Source organism: Mytilus galloprovincialis, chromosome 12, assembly GCF_965363235.1.
Source record: "Mytilus galloprovincialis chromosome 12, xbMytGall1.hap1.1, whole genome shotgun sequence".
NCBI lineage: Eukaryota > Metazoa > Mollusca > Bivalvia > Mytilida > Mytilidae > Mytilus > Mytilus galloprovincialis.
The window spans coordinates 59,129,613-59,147,713 of NC_134849.1; the positions used below are offsets into that span (position 1 = coordinate 59,129,613).

General features: G+C 31.2%; 1 protein-coding gene across 1 annotated transcript; it reads left to right on the forward strand.

Annotated features, from left to right (window-relative positions):
• Positions 1 to 1,970: 1,970 nt before the first annotated feature.
• Positions 1,971 to 17,497, forward strand: LOC143054402 (uncharacterized). The gene is made up of 10 exons (XM_076227415.1): positions 1,971 to 2,097; positions 3,023 to 3,061; positions 4,940 to 5,022; positions 5,997 to 6,068; positions 6,923 to 7,043; positions 10,825 to 10,925; positions 11,775 to 11,846; positions 13,115 to 13,355; positions 13,991 to 14,179; positions 17,226 to 17,497. The coding sequence occupies exons 1-10, from the start codon at positions 2,082 to 2,084 to the stop codon at positions 17,459 to 17,461; spliced, it is 1,170 nt and encodes a 389-aa protein (XP_076083530.1). The 5' UTR covers positions 1,971 to 2,081; the 3' UTR covers positions 17,462 to 17,497.
• The last annotated feature ends 604 nt before the right edge of the window (positions 17,498 to 18,101 follow it).

Consider the following 18,101-nt stretch of genomic DNA (forward strand, 5'->3'; position numbering starts at 1 on the left):
CAGTTTATTCCGGTTAGTTTAGATACGTTCCGGTTTACAATAAAGATGATCGTAATGGATCTGCACTAGGCTGATAAAATCGAAACGTCTGATTCCAGTTTATTCCGGTTAGTTTAGATTAGTTCCGGTTTACAATAAAGATGATCGTAATGGATCTGCACTAGGCTGATCAAATCGAAACGTCTGATTCCAGTATATTCCGGTTAGTTTAGATACGTTCCGGTTTACAATAAAGATGATCGTAATGGATCTGCACTAGGCTGATAAAATCGAAACGTCTGATTCCAGTTTATTCCGGTTAGTTTAGATACGTTCCGGTTTACAATAAAGATGATCGTAATGGATCTGCACTAGGCTGATAAAATCGAAACGTCTGATTCCAGTTTATTCCGGTTAGTTTAGATTAGTTCCGGTTTACAATAAAGATGATCGTAATGGATCGGCACTAGGCTGATAAAATCGAAACGTCTGATTCCAGTATATTCCGGTTAGTTTAGATACGTTCCGGTTTACAATAAAGATGATCGTAATGGATCTGCACTAGGCTGATAAAATCGAAAAGTCTGATTCCAGTTTATTCCGGTTAGTTTAGATTAGTTCCGGTTTACAATAAAGATGATCGTAATGTATCTGCACTAGGCTGATAAAATCGAAACGTCTGACTCCAGTATATTCTGGTTAGTTTAGATACGTTCAAGTTTACAATAAAGATGATCGTAATGGATCAGCACTAGGCTGATAAAATCGAAACTTCTGATTCCAGTTTATTCCGGTTAGTTTAGATTAGTTCCGGTTTACACTAATGATGTTTGTAATGGATCTGCCCTAGGATGATAAAATATAAACATCTGATTACACAGTTTAATTTCTATTTTATTAAATGATAGCCTCAATTTTATTAAGTTTTATGTTCGCCTACATGTAAAACATCAAATAAACGTAAACATTATTAGAGATCTATTATCATATATTTGGTAATTTCATTCCTAAGTTTCGATTGCTTTGCCATGAAACATTTTTTTCTTTATCTTTCGAAAACAAATACTGAATACTTTAATTTGTCATCAATATATGATCAACAGATAATCCTTCGTGCTTTTTAAAAACAATAAAAATAATGTATTTTACCAAACTTAAAAAACATAATAAAGCAGTATGTTTCTTCATATTTCAATAGTACAAAGTCATAGTACGTCACATCTGGCTGTAAACGAAAATTTGATTGGCTAACTTCAAGTTATGGTAATTTTCTTATATGCAATGAAATGTTATGTGAAATGTTTTCTTTATTACAGGATAGCATAGAACTTTATTAATGCAAAATATTTCTTTGTTTGAAACAAAGATAAGTTTTGACTAATTAGGCGGAAATCAATGTTAGTATTTCACCTGTAATTCCTAGTTAATATGTCATAAATACATTGAGTTAAATTAACTGATGGTCTAAAACCTACTTATTTAAAACATGGTCAGTGTTGCTACTAAAAGAGAGGGACTTTAAGACTCTTTAAAAAGAAAATTTACAAATGTACTTCTGAGAAAAGAAAAAAAGTAAAAAGAACAAAAAAAAAAAAAACAAAAAAAAACAAATCGGTTTTGATCGCAGGAATGTTAGAATAAAAAACTACTGAAACTCATGTACGGTTATTCGCTAATGACATCATTTGCAAGGAGAAAAAATTGGAAAAAAGTAAAATCCATTCTCGTCGTACATTTGTATATATATGCTAAACATAACCAATCCAAAACTGTCTTCTTAGCACCTATTTGACCTCTGGCTAGTTAGGCATCTTCCTATATACAAATGTTTTTGTTATTCACCCACATGTCAATTAAATAAGCTCCATAAAATAATCTTTCTGAACATATATCTTATTTGTGTGGACGATGAAATGCAAAACAATCACTAATGAAAACCTCATATTTTCATTATAACTGTGATAAGATTCAAGACTAGGACGATAATGTCGTTTTAGTGCGTCTCCGGTTCACCTTGAACGAAGATTTTATACAAATCTTCAAATTGGTGACGTGACTCATCTTATCTGGGTTCATTGACCATATAACATTTAAACTACAATATGTTGTTGGTACTTGGTAAGTAGAATACAATTTAAATTATCCACATGATTTAGTGTTTGCGTGTGCGCAATTGCCGTATTACATGTTATTTGATTATAGTTTAAACGTAAATATTTGCACCTGTCCTAAGTCAGGAATTCTGATGTACAGAAGTTATCGTTTGTTTTTGTAGTTCATAAGTGTTTCTAGTTTTTCATCCTTATAGATTGCTGTTCGGTGTGAGCCAAGGCTCCGTGTTGAAGGCCGTACCTTGACCTATAATGGTGTACTTTCATAAATTGTTATTTGGATGGAGAATTGTCTCATTGGCACTCATACCACATCTTCCTAAATCTATGTAATATATTTCGATATTTAGACAACTTTTATTTTTATTTTTCGTTAATGGTTAAACAGAATATCCTTGTTTTGATAATACTAAAGTTTCTTGCTTTTTAGGAATACACATATGCAGCTATCTTAACACAAAGCACCTGCACATGACAAATTATAAAATCAAACAGATATTAACATATGGTGCTCAATAATGGATGTCTATAAATAAGAGCAACAGTAGGACACCGGTGTTAAAAAGTCATATATCGATTGAGATAAAACGAATTCAGGTTACAAAATAAAACCGTTAGAAACACATGAACAATAAGAGAAAAACAGCGACACAACAGTCTTTCCAAGTTAAAAATCGCTGTGAGACAGAAATTGTGCTTTAAAATTTATGAAACGAATAACTAATCAATAATCAGCATGTAATTTACAAACCAAATAAGAACACTTTAATATAGCCTTAATTACTGCAATGCTTGACTATTTTTGTAGGTATTTCATTTGACTGACATTTTTTGTCTCTATCATTGTGTAATTAGCATTGTTTCATCATCATTATTTTGTCTTTATTATTTCGTATATTTTCTTAAGTTCTAATATTGTTTTATTGTTTTAGCTTGCATTTTGCTATCTACCGCATGTTGGTTCCGAACAGGTATGATAGTGTTTAGTATTTTGAATGTGTCACATCTTGTAATTCCGATGACTTAAGGGCATACGATACAGTTTCAGGGGAGGTACTGACGTTGCTAATCTAAAACGTTATTTTCGGAACGTCAAACTGTGACATACCAGGAAAAGATGCATTTTTTGATTGATTTTTATCATACAACCTGATTTAAATTTTAAACGAGTTCGTGGACCCCTCTTTTTTAAAATGATATTCGGTTCGGTTACGTATGAAGACTATTTGTACCAATTTTCATGAAAAAGTAAATAATGCGATTTTTTTTAAATTTGATAAATATACAGCAAAAAATTACGTTTTTTTCTGCATTCATGAACATTTGATAAACTTTGGTTATTTCTAAACAAAAAAATTGAGAAATTTACTTATATAAGAGAGAAATTATTAATAATTTAGCAAAAATAGTTGTGTTTATCTTTTAAAACAAAAAAGTTATGCATTTCTGTTGGAAGGAAAATTACTTTCAATGATCCGAATTTTGAGCAAATATCTGAAATTTTGATATAATTTGACTCAAAATGTAGCAGAAGAATGTATATTTTTGTATTACATATTTGATTTAAGCAGGTAAAAAAGAGAATATTTGCCAATTTTCATCAAGATTTCAATATGGAATCAAACTGTATCGTATGCCCTTAAATAGCTGACTATGCAGTGAATGTTATAATTGTCACTGAACGAATAACAGTGCATTTCGTCATTTTGATTTATATTATCGTCATTCAGTCTCTGGCGGCGTATTATCTCATCGATAATAATATTATCAATGATATTTCAACTGATCGGGCGGAGCTTACGTTTAAATTTGCATAAGGACAGTCTACATGTATTTGAAGATGTGTGTGATAAGGATGATTGCCTTTATAATTATTACTGATTTCTAATCACCTATCAGTGTCATCATTGGCATTTACAAAAGAATGATTGGACACTTCATTAATGAGTTTATCCTAAAACACCTACTTAAAGATGAACAGGTTTATTATGAGCGAAGCGGTTAAACTCCGCCCAGTCAAGTGAAATACATTGAGTAATACCAGTTTGCTTTTTTTAAATCTTGATTAATTTGTTTTTACGTTTTAGATAAAAAAGAAAAAAGGCACTTCAATGTGCTAATTTTATAAATTTATAATGTGACAGTATAATAATAAACAGGAAATTAAATTCGTTAATCTGACAGATAATTTGATTTCATTATTGGTTCTGTTTGTTAAAAACATATGTGGTAGCCAAAATTACAATTGCTCATATCTAGAAAACAAGAACATGGACTCTTTTTTGTTTATTGCTTTTGAATTTCAATTTATTACAGTCTTATCAAAAGCTTTTCTTTTAAACAGACTGCCTAGCATTCGTGAAATACGAACGTCAAAACCCATGATATCCACACCAATATAAAGTCGTTGTCTGACATAATTGGACACTCAGTTATATAATAGTTTCAAAATGCATAGACGGGTAACTTGTAATCAATGACTTTATATATGCATTTTCATTAACTGATTGATAAACCACATTTCGTTATTCGTGAACAGTCTAAGTGTATGAACACTCAAGATTATGAAACAACAAGTATATAACCAATATGATAACACAACTACCTTAAATTTGCTTTAATACCACAATTAATTCTTAAATAAACATATGAAATGGAATAATACATGTAATAAGTTAAACAATAAACACAAAAATCAAATCGGAGATTTTTACTTATCGATCTTAATCTCGCACGAGCAAAGCACAATTATAAATATTTGTGAGCATTGTCTTGCTTTCTTCAAAATACATTATTAAAAGAAATATGTTTTCTAGAATGCTCCTATCTTTTTTTTACATTCCTAACAGGGGCTGCTCTGACATGTTTTCACTGCAATCAAGTCCCGTCCCCTCAAGATTGTAGAACTGTTGACAAATGTGGATATCGTCAGGTATAATATTCAACGTGCGTTTGTATAAATTAATAACATGATCAACACGACGAGTGCTAAATGTGAAGCAGGATCTGATTACCTTTCCGAAGCACCTGATATCACTCCCAGTTGTTGGTGGGGTTCGTGTTGCTTATTCTGTAGTTCTCTATGTTGTGTATTGTGTTCTATTATTTGTCTGTTTGTTTTCTAATTTCTAGCCATGGCCTTTATTTTCTATGTATGAGTTCGAGTGTCCCTCTTGTATATTTCTTCCAAAATTAATTTGCTACACTGTAATATATCATGAACATGTGAGCATTAGCTGTATTTGTCCAGAAGTCAAATCTATTTTATTTATGTCTGTCCCATTTAATATTGTTTATTAGAGATTGAACATCTATTAAATAGTTTAATGCAATATGCTTTATGTTTGTTATTTTTTAATTGTTAAATGAAATTATGTATTTAGTTAACCCCTAATGATGATTTGATATTGTTTTACTTAACCAATTTAATAATTAATTTTTCTTTTATTTATTCATTCTTTATTTATTCATTTTTAAGTCTACGTTAAAAAAAGTATTTTAGATATGCTTTTACAGTTTATATCTTCTATTCGGGAATATTAGGAGAACAAATACCCAATTGTTCTTATTATTTTTGTCAAAATTATATCAACACGTAAATACGTCGTAACTTATACTAAATAGTGTATTCTCCTTGTTAAAATATTAGACTGTCAATACAAATACAAAATATCGTCATAGTCTCGTTTTATGTTTATAAATACTACATGACCACGAGAGTTTCAATCAAGGTTGTTTACCCACCAGCAAATCCCCGAGCGTGTAACTCTGCTTGTCCTTTCTGAAATAAAAAAAAAAAAAAAAAAATTGAAGATTAAAAGAGATTTTTAGTAAAAAATGGTTTAACTGTTTAACATAATACGAGTGTTGATATGTTAATTCCTAATTTCTTTATTTACATGTTAGGAATGTTTTGCTGAGAAAATTGAAACAGACAATGGGAATGTATACTTCAATACTGGATGCAGAGACAAACAGGTTTGTAAATGCACACCATACTTACCAAGATACTATACTACTTTATAGAAATGTAGAAACTATGCTGTATATTTATATTCTGTAAATTGACCACGATTCTTTGAATCTAAATGGAAGAACACGGCCCAATTTTCATTATAAGAATAGACATGATATATGTCTAAAGGTTAAGCGGAAAATGTAACATCGATATTAAGGATAACAAAAGTGCCCCTTATATAATAGTATCTGTTTGACAGTTTTACAGTGCATTTAAACTGTCTCCAAAATTTCTCCATCACTAAGATACATGTACCATGCCTTTCTGTGCTCCTTCGTTACATATTTGTTTGTTTTTATAGTGATTAAGATTATAACACCATGTTGACTGATATACCCCTATTTTGACATGTTCATCTAGTCTGTCTGTTTGTTTCATTTACATATCGTTGCTAATATAGAGAAATTTGATACGAATGTCATACAAGTGAGAGGTATAGCTAGCTATAAAAACAATTTAATCCACATTTTTCTACATAAGAAAATGCTTTTACCAAGTCAGGAACATAACAGTTTAATGTGTTTGAGCTTTTGACTTTGCCATTTGATTCGGGACTTAATTTCTTTTTAAATTTCCCTCCGAGCTCAGTATTTGTGTGATTTAACTTTTATTTTGACCATGTAAATTGTCTGCATGAATCGAGTTTTTAAAACAGATATATTGTTTTTTATTTATTTAATTTCATACATCAGAGTTTTATTTGGTTTGAAATATAATAAAATAAGTAAAATTAAAAAAATACGAAACTTCGAGGAAAAATCACAAATTGATTTTAAAAATACAATTTTGGTATACTATACATGCTATATTACAGAGATATCTTGGGAGTCAGGGGAAACACGTTGTAGCTAGACGTCAAAAAGCCTTTGAAACAAAAGTTTGTGATTATTCTTGCAGCGAAGATCATTGCAATTACGGTGGCTGTGCTGCAAATCGTAGGTTTCGTCATCTTTATTTACAATACCACAACTGATTGACCCCAGTAGTCTTTGTTAAAAAAATGTGCAGAATTTATACTTGTTTTAACCAAAAAAATACTGAGCATGAGTAAAGTTTCATCTCATTCAGTACTACAGAACAATTTCACATATCATTTCATTGCATATAAGAAAATAACCATCACTAGGCTTAATACCATATTTCCCCTATCAGACTTTGTTAATTTTTTACTTTTCAAAATAATTGCGCAGAATTATCTTTGTTTAAACAAAAAGAACTTCTTGGCACGAGTAAAGCTTCATCATATTTAGTACTATAGAAAAATTTCACACATCATTTCATTGCATGTAAGAAAATAACCATCACTAGGTTTAATACCACAAGTGATTTTCCCCTTTCAGACTTTGTTAAATTTTTACTTTCCAAAATAATTGCGCAGTATTATCTTTGTTTTAACAAAAAGAACTTCTTTGCATGAGTAAAGTTTCATCTTATTAAGCATGTTAAGTACTATAGAAAAATTTCACACATCATTTCATTGCAAATAAGAAAATAACCATCACTAGACGTTAACGAACAAAGTTTTACATCATATTTACCTATGTAAAAGATTAAGTAACAGTGTAATGTCCAAAATACCGGTATTGTATATAAATATAAAAAAAAAGATGTGGTATGATTGCCAATTAGACAACTCTCTACAAGAGAGCAAATGACACAGAAATTAACAGCTATAGGTCACAGTACGGCCTTCAACAATGAACAAAGTCCATATAAAAAAAAAATACTTTAAAATACCAAGATAAATGTTTATAGTTATAGAAAGATGTGGTATGAGTGCCAATGATACAACTCTCCATCCAAATCACAATTTATAAAAGTGTGTTTTTTTTCACTTCAATGAAATGTAGGATTAATTACCTACAACTGTCAAATTCAAGGGAATATTATTTTCGACATATTTTCTGATGTACCGTACTATGATTTGGTGGTAAAACATATTGATGACTCCTATGATGGGAAGAATGTATTGTTATATTTTATGACTGTCTCTTTTATTAAGATTATCTTGCATCTTAGTATACGTAAACGAGTTAGATCATACAATATATGAGTGATACAACATCTAAAACAAAGGCTTAAGTTAGTATTATCTAAAAAGGTATTGATTATCTTTAGTTATTGTTATTGGTTGAAATTGACTTTGAAGTAACTTTTGATATTTTTTTTTATGTTTTTGGAAGTTTTGATACCGCTCTGTTATTTTTTCTATTTAACCCAAGGTATGGCATCCGTTTTGTCTTTATCTTTTATTTTAATTCTTGTAATAGTCATTACTATACGATTTTAAATTTGATTATTATGGAAGGGCGACATGTGACTTACAGTTGTTTGCATGCAGGTTCATTGAACGCTAGTTGAATGCTTTTCTAATGACAAGTATACCACTTCTCATTATACCATTTCTCATAATTATAGGGACAATGTGCATTAAACTAATACCATAATTAAAGCACAGGTTATGTGTGAATGTTCTTAATACTTGTTTTCCTTTTTCATATCCTTACTTTTGATATGTAATACATGTAGCTTCGTTTAGACTAGCATGCCTTACACATACAAAATAATGCCCCACACTGATACCTCTATTATTTTATAACAATTATGAGATGTGGTACGATTGCCAATGAGACAACTTCCCACCAAAGTTCATATGACCATGATGACGGTGATGTAAAATAGATAGATGGGTATATTCTTAATTCTCTTAAAACTTAATACAAGTATACAAAAAAAAAACATACGATTTAAATAAAAAAAACAAGCAACTACATAAGAAACCGATTAGTCCAACTAAAATTAATTAGTAGATTTTCATCCAAAGTTTTGAAAAAAATGGGGCGGGTGGGAGGATTTTAGTTTTTAAATTTTATTTAATATGTATAGATTATCGGGTTTTCTACACATTGATATCGTAAAATATCAGCCGCGAGCCACAATGTGAACGTTTTTGGCGAGTGAGCGTAGCAAACGAGCTAAAAAGTTTCACATTGTGTCATGCGGCTGATATTTAACGATATCTATACGTAAAAAAACCGATTATCTGTTTATCGTTCTATTAATGGTCTTTTTTCCTCTCCCTAAGACAGTTTTACGTTTGACGAAAGCAAGCTTGATAACGTCTCCTCTCGCATTGTGACGTCGCTGATAACTTCTCCTCTCACATTGTGACGTCGCTGATAATGCGTGGTCTCGTTTTGAAGTCTTGATACGAAAACTACTGAACGACAGAGCAGGGTGATATAGGCATAGGGAAGGACGATAAGAAACCTTCTTGTGACGTGAACTTCATATATATATGCAAGCGTTCACTTAAAAAATGTAGCTTATACCATGTACATGTGTAAACATGTCTTAAGAATCGTACATAATTTTTTTTAATTCTTAAACAAATATCTCTGATTGGCAACGACTGTTCTACATGCAATTGCTACTTTAGAAACCTATTTCCAGTAAACAGTAAAATCATGCAGAAATTTTCTATTCAGTTTTTTAACGATGGTTTGTAGTCCTCATAAAATTATGCAAATGCAATGGTATGCAACACAAGTATTATGAATGAAATGAGAACTCAAACAGTGTTGGTAATAGTAGGGTTGTACTTTTTTAAAGATTCTCAAGTTATTCAAGACTGAAGCAAATATAATTAAAATGTGAAACATGAAGTTGTGAAGTTGTTTAATGACTCTTTTAAGGATATTTGGTGTTTTTAAACAAAACAATAGCCATGGGTAAATCTAAAGGCTTTCTATAACACAATGTGTATGTTTGCCGGGTCCGGGTCAATGTTTAATTAAAAAAAATCCACGGTTTTCTAATGACAGAAATTTTCAATTTGTGACATACCGCAATTTGCGTTCTTGAACACAACGCATTACTCGTAACCCGAATATTTCTTGCCCTTATGGTAATCTATTTCTATTCACCGTAGATGATATTGTCATCATTGAGCAGCAGAATTTGTCAACATAATCCTTTTAAGTACTCGAAACAATAAATATGAAAACCGAAATTTGAAACAGGAAATTCGATTGATACGAAATTATTGACCGTTACCGGTAACGGAAAGGAACAAAATTCGGAAATCATAAATTTTTCAAAATAAAAAAAATCGGGGCGGGACGATTTCAGAGGGGCGGGCGGGGATGAAAATCTATCAATTAATTTTAATAGGCCTTAAAGCAAACGACAATCAAAGACAATCGTCAACATTTACTAAAGGTCGGCAGTTAAATACCTCGATAGATTCAAGAGGGGGCTAGTATCACATACCATAAATTTAAAATAAAACAACAAAGCATGTCAACAGGAGACAGCTCTCTCATATGTCAAAACCAGGAAACATAGATAGTAAAAAATAGGATATAAAACAAAAGCACGGGATCGTTTTCTACAGCATCAACACAATCGGAGCAAAACATTTAGTCAATTACTAACGCTATTACTAGCATCGCGTTTTATAGATTTATAAAAAGTAAAATCACAAAAACCTGAACTCCGAGGAAAATTCAACACGGAAAATCCCGAATGAAATGGAAATATCAAAAGATAAAACACATCAAACGAATGGATAACAATTGTCATATTCCTGACTTGGTACAGGCATTTTCTAATGTAGAAAATGGTGGATTGAACCTGGTTTAAAGCAAGCCAAACAACTCACCTGTATGACAGTCGCATCAAATTCCATTATATTTTTTTTTCTTGTTGTCACAGCTCTTCCAGCAAGAGACCAACGAGGACCAATATGTTATGCTTGTGCCATGATGCAAGATCCATATCACTGTAACCAAGTTCAAATTTGTAGTCGGGATGAGGTAAACAGTTGTGTTTATCTTAGTACTTAGTATGTAGAACTCAATATTGTTTGTCTTCATATACTGAGTTAATTCACTATCATGTTTTGATTTTGCCTTTTGAATCATTAAATAGATGCAATAAAATTAATACAAAAGAGGGACGAAAGATACCAAAGGGACAGTCAAACAAATCTAAAACAAACTGACAACACCATGGCTATAAACGAAAAAGACAAACAAACAACAGCACACATGACACAACATAGAAAACTAAAGAATGAACAACACGAACCCCACCAAAAAATTAGGGGTGATCTCAGGTGCTACGGAAGGGTAAGCAGATTCTGCTCCATATGTAGCACACGTCGTGTTGCTTATGTGATAACAAATCCGGTAAATAGTCTAATTCGGTAGGTAACATTCATGAAAGGGAAGGGGATTGTAGTTACGCCGTCAGGAACATATCCGATATCATTTGTGAAACGGTTATTCCATGACGATCAACCAACTCGTGATAGCGTCCGTAACATTTACGAAGGGATGATTTCAACTTCACCATTTGGAACTCTTGGTTTAATAGCTTCCTTGTGAGCAGCAACCCTCTATCACGAAAATCATGATAGGAAATGCAAGCACGGGAATATCGTATCAAATGGGTGATATATACCCCATATGCAGGTTCTGCTGGAATGTTGCTACTTAGAAATGGAAAGTTCACAAGCAAAGCAATACCAACTCTTTCAATTTGTCTTTTAGTTTGGAATAGTTTTACAATTGATGACATTCACAAAGAAAATGTATAATCGTATCTCCTTAACATAACACACAATGATAATCTATAGATAGAAAACATTGTTTATATTTCAGCTCTGTGAGATATTGAAAACCCCACATCCGCTGTTTGATGTAACGTATACAACGAAATGTGGTGCTAAAGCAGTATGTATTTCTTTCAAATAAATGTTCGAAGACGTTGATGTTAAACAAAAATTATAATTGTTTGGCTTCATAACTATATTGATATGAGCGTTACTGATGAGTCTTATGTAGTCGAACGCGTGTCTGGCGTTCTAAATTATAATCCTTGTACCTTTGATAACTATTCAAAACGTTTGTGAAAGTCTTTGGTGACAATTTGTTTCATTGAGAATTAAATTGCATCTTTATTTTTGTGTTTTAATGTTTTTACTTTCATAATTAGTATATCACAATGAACATGATATGGTAGTTATTATTTAAGGAATTTCATTTATTTATAATTTTTTCAATTAAAGATGTACTTAGGTGAGGTTAGGTGAAACTTAAGAAATTAAGAAATTAAAATTGATACTATAAGCTGGTAGAGTATCTATTAAGGATTAAGATAAGCTAAAAATATTGATAGGTCATGGACCTCCTTTTTGAGATATTTGAGATTTACAATATGGCGGGAAAAGGCTGACTTGGACTTTTACCTTATATATGCATTGGTACTATTTGGGTCTCAAAACAGAAGAAAGAAAATTCAGAATCTTCTAAAATTTTGGTAAGTGACCTTTCATGAGCTTTTAAGTCTAATATGAAAAAAAAATAAAAGGGTGTTATGGGGCAAAAAATTTTACATTGTATAATACAATACTATTGTATGAAAAAAAACCAAGGAGTCCGAACATTTAGCACAAATTCAAAAACCTCACCTATGTACATCCTTAATTTCATTTTTATATTCATATTTCAACATACATCGTGTATGACTTGATTTAATTACAATATATAATATGTGCAATTTTCCAAGATTAAACTGCGGATCTAAAAAGAAATCATCCAAATATATTTGTGTCACATGTAAACAAGAAACATTTATGTTTTTTTTGTTGTTGTTGTGAATTTAACATGAATTTTACCATTAGTTTGAAAATTCCTGAATTACTTGGCAACGTCTGGTCAAGGAAGAGTCTATTCAAGATATCTATGTTTTGAGGTTTATATTTTTGAAGTGGAAATAATATTTGAAAGAAGAAAGACCAGACAAAACTAATAATAGATGCCATCCTTTCTGACACAGAAATTGTTGAAAATTAATGTGACTTTTGTCAAATTACCATAAAAAACGAATTGTGTTTTAAAATTTATATAGAAAAAGTTTTGACGAAAAGAAATTAAACGAAATTTGTTTAAACTGTCCATTTTCAACAAATTTTAATAACACTTTAACATACAAATTACAGCTTTGTGACAGACTCAGTGGATTATCACATATAATTGGACGAAGCCTCGAGGCAAATAGTGAAGTGAATAAAAGAGGTTTCTCATTGTGCCTCCGTTGCTGCAAAGAAGATCGTTGCAATCTAGGCTGTTTAGTTCCAAATGTGACCACTACAGCAGGTAGCGCCACCACAACACCTGTTGCAACTATAATATCATCTACACCTCCTCAAACAAATTTAGCAAACAATTCCACCAATCATTGTACGTATAAATATCAAGGTCTTAATTCTAAGTTGATCTTTGAACCGTTAAGTTACATTTGTTACCAAAGGCTTAATAGTGTCTTGCATATATTTATAAAATTCGACAACATAGTATCATTATTCGAAAAGTCGATTTCGTTTGCAACAAACGCGATACACAATTATGTTATTCGTTCATATCTATAAACAAACAAACAGGTTTTTTTATTATTCTGAATAGTTGTTTACCATTGTCCTCTCTTTGTTTTTATTTAGAGATAATCAGGTTAACCGTCTGAATTTGTTTGATTTGTTTTCTAAATCTGAAACCTGATGACCTTCGATTGTTGTTGTTTGTTGATGGAGTTACAAGTGTTTCTCGTTTCTGTTTTTTATATAGATTTGATCGTTATTTTTTTCTGATTTAATTGTTTAATACTGTTGATTTTTTTATGGCCCTTTATATCTTGCTGTTCGGTGGGAGCGATTTGATTCATGTTGAAAACCGTACTATGACCTATAATCGTTCTCTTTTACAAATTGTAACTTGGATGGACAGTTTTCTCATTGACACTCATACCACATCTTCTTATATCTGACTTAAATGAAACAACCTATATCAAACATGGTTCTATCTATATTTTACGATTTTAGGTTGTCTTCCAGAATATATATTCTATGGATCTTCCTGTTATTACTTTTCAAAATCATCGCTGTATTGGGAACCTGCAAAACAGTTTTGTAGACATCATGGAAGTAACCTCGTTATAATTAACGATGCAACAGAAAACAATCTCCTAGTCCAGCATGTTAAACAATTAGTTGCTCAACATCTCTTACCGAGTGAGTAAATTATGAATTTGATATTCGAATTGTGGGAATGATTCTCCTTTTTATTTTTTTGAAAAAATATATCTTAAATAAGATGAACAGATCCGATGGCAATGAAACTGAAGAGATCTTATCTTTCAAAATTATAGATTTTATTCATTGTCAACGATTATAAAAGATAATGATTTTTTAACGTTGTTGGACTCAAATATGGTCAAAATGTTCTTCTGATTTTAATTAGTGAAATTGTACTGATAATGATGTTCAAAAATAACATTCGTTTCTTTAGAAAAAGCGACAAGGTAATCTGGAAAGGAAAATAACAACAGCAATAGAACAATTTGAAACCGTTTTCAAGGCTGCATTGTATTGCAAAATATAATGGAAGTTATTTAAGATGTTTTAAGGATATGTAGTAATCCTAGTGATAAATCACTTCCCCATAAATACATCTTTTCAGGAGCAAGAGCTAAGAACAATTTTCTGTCGTTTCCATTTAACTTGAGCTATTGTTGAATATAACTTATATATTTGTTATTCATGTTATTCAGATCATTAAAACTCCTACACATTTTTAAAAACTGCAAGTTAACAACGTTTAACATAATAATTGAAATCTATCGCCTTCGCTACCATTTATCCATGTAAAATGTCTTTTTAAGTAAAACGTTTGACTTACATCTAAATACGACTCATCAATGCTTATGAATCTAAACCGTACAAGTAGAACGTCCCAACCACGTCTCAATAAGTCTGATGGACGCCTCTGAATCTAAACAGTTAGAAGACAAACTTATTTAAATCGAAGATCATTTAAAACAAATTACAGCAAAAGTGTTGGACCAAGAATGTACTACCCCAACAACGAATCTTACGGTTGTTCTTTGTTCCTCAATGCTTGTAAAATGTGTACCTCATTTGAACTTTTAACTTATTAAATTCGGGTGTCACTAGTGATTCTTGTGTACAAAAACAAAAACGTCAGGCGTTCCATATTGTAATCCTGCTATATATAGGGAGTTTATTTAAATTTAAAAAAAATAGTGATGCAAATGATTTCCTTATTTCAATACAATAAATTATGGACTCGATGTTTCGAAAAGCTTTTAAGATTAAAGACGTAACCACACAATGGAACTACAGGCTTTAGTTTTATCATGTGAAATACGAAATATACTGATACGACCTTACAATAATTTGAATTTAAAAACGAATACTTATACACTAATTAAATGTTGTACATATGTATTGGCACATAATTGTTTTTTTCTGTGTAATAATAATAAGATATAGGTATTTTTGTCGAATATGATCGAGGCAGGTAAACGTTTTAAACTAATAATTAAATATATTTTGTCCATTATCCTGGGAGTTAAGATATCAATTTTATTATTGTCAATCGCCTTTTTTAAATACATATTTGTAACTACTTCTGTTTCATTTAAAAGCGTGGTCATCCAATACTGTGGATTCATTTATTTTCGTGAGTACCAATTTTCGTGGATTAAGAAAAACTTGCATATTCGTGGATATTTAATTTCGTGGTTTTGCTGAAGTCTGCATACAAACCTATAGAAAAATTATCATTCGTTGAATATCTAATTTCGTGGTTTGACTGTGCCCACGAAATGCACGAAAATTGGTATCCAACGAATAATAATGAATCCACAGTATACACAATTCTTGTTAAAGGGCAGGGCTTATAATGTATTGTTTTTTAAAATTGATACAGAATATTTACCACCAAGCTAAACACGCCTCCGGGTGCTGGATATTTTCGCTGTATTGAATACCCATTGGTGGCATTCGGCTGTGTGTTGCTCTTTGATCGGATCGTTGTCTCTTTGGAACATTCCTAATTTCCATTCTCAATTTTATTCAGGTTATGGTATCTTGCAATTACGTTGTCAGAAAAAAATTCTTTGATATAATTCCTGATTCGTGAATTTTCTTCACAGACACTTATGATGTTTTATAAAGTCGAAATAACAGTTGCAATCTCTAGATCTGGAGTACCGAATTGTTAAACCAGTACGCTGGTAAAGCTGGTATATTAATGCTAATAATAATGGTGGTTGAAATTTATAATTTCAAATATAAAATCGTCTCGTTTATCAAAGATTCTACTACTAAGATGACCACGTATTTTCTAATTTAATGAACAAGTCTAAAATAAGGCGGGGTAAGACAAATTTTCAAATGGCTGAATTGAAGCCTTAAAATTGAAAATTTTACAGACGTCATTCCAAAATGGTTGATCATTATCAATGGTCATGTGATATCTGTTTCATAGATAATGATGGATTTGTTCCATTTATCATTACTTCAACCCCATTATCTTTCATCAAATTAGACTCACTACAAATTTTGTACTTGATTGAGACACAAAAAAGGATGCTGCAAATGTAATAGAATCTTCCTAACCTTCCAGAGCAACTGTGGTCACCACGGGATTTGGAAGTTTGGGATGAATTCGCGTTGCTGAGAGTTAAGTTTTCCAATTTGTTGGGTTTTTATAGCTAATGGTTTGAAATTTTCTCGTTTTTCGTTTTTTTGCCATGCCATTGGAAGTTGATTGTCAACTTCTGAGTTTTAACAAAATGTTAGTACATGTACTTTCGGCTTCTCTATTATCTTAGACGTTACAAAATCTCATGTGAACATCATTCAAAATAATATTTCTTTAATTTACAAACGATATCAATTTTTGTTAAATCATCAATTTTCAATAAAAACAAACACAAACACTAACAAAATTTGATGGATTAGTGTCACACAAACTTCACTTTTTTATTCTACATTATAATTTTACAATCGATAGTATATAGTTTTGAATATTCATTTGGTAGCGTGTGTCTCTCTTTTCATTTAAATTTAAATTTGTATGTTATATTCATTTTGTTTCTCGTCAAATCATTCAATGACTTCATAAACTTATAACCTGTTAATGTATTCGTTTAACTAATCTACTTAAGCTGTCTTTCAAAGGTTTTTAAAATATCTAATTTGATACACTGTCAAAATTCAACTATGTAACCATTTCGTAATTTGATAACAGGTGACTTGTGGGGTTTCTACATTGGTGCACATCTAGTTAACGGAACATGGAAATGGGTAGACAACTCTACAGTGACGTATACCGACTGGGCTACGAAGGAACCGAATCATCCGACTTCTCATATATACGGATCCATGTATATACCATCATCAGGATTTTATAACTATCAGTGGGCTAGCCATAAAGACATGTATACGACGCAGTATTTTATTTGTGAATTCAAACCAATACCATGAATTAAAGTATGTTAATGAATAAAGGCAACAGTAGTATACCACTGTTCGAAACTCACAAATCGATTGAGAAAAACAAATCCTGGATTTATATTTAAACTGAGGGAAACACATCAAATATAAGAGGACAGCTACGACACTACAAAAACACAACACCAAAATGTAACACACACAGAAACAAACTATAATATATCAATAGCAATTTTCCTGACTTGGTACAGAATATTTAAAGAAACATGGTTTGCTGAACCTGGTTTTGTGGCTAGCCAAACTTCGCACTTTTATTGCAATGTTAAATATAACACTAAAAGAATTACATTAGATGACAGGAAGAAAGTACAAATGCAGGAACATTCAGGAAAGAGAATAAACATTACAATATAGTACATTTAGACAACGAAACAACAAAACAATAGAAACACTGAAGTGAACAAAAAAAGGACAATGCAACACACACAAAAACAAACTATAATATAACATTGGCCATTTTCTTGACTTGGTACATGACATTTTTTTAAGAAAAAAAAAAAACGGTGGGTTGAACCTAGTTTTGTGGTTATCCTAACCTCCTGCCTTTATTGCAATTATGTTAAATATAACATTAAAATGACAATATTTCATGACAGGACTACAATACAAATTA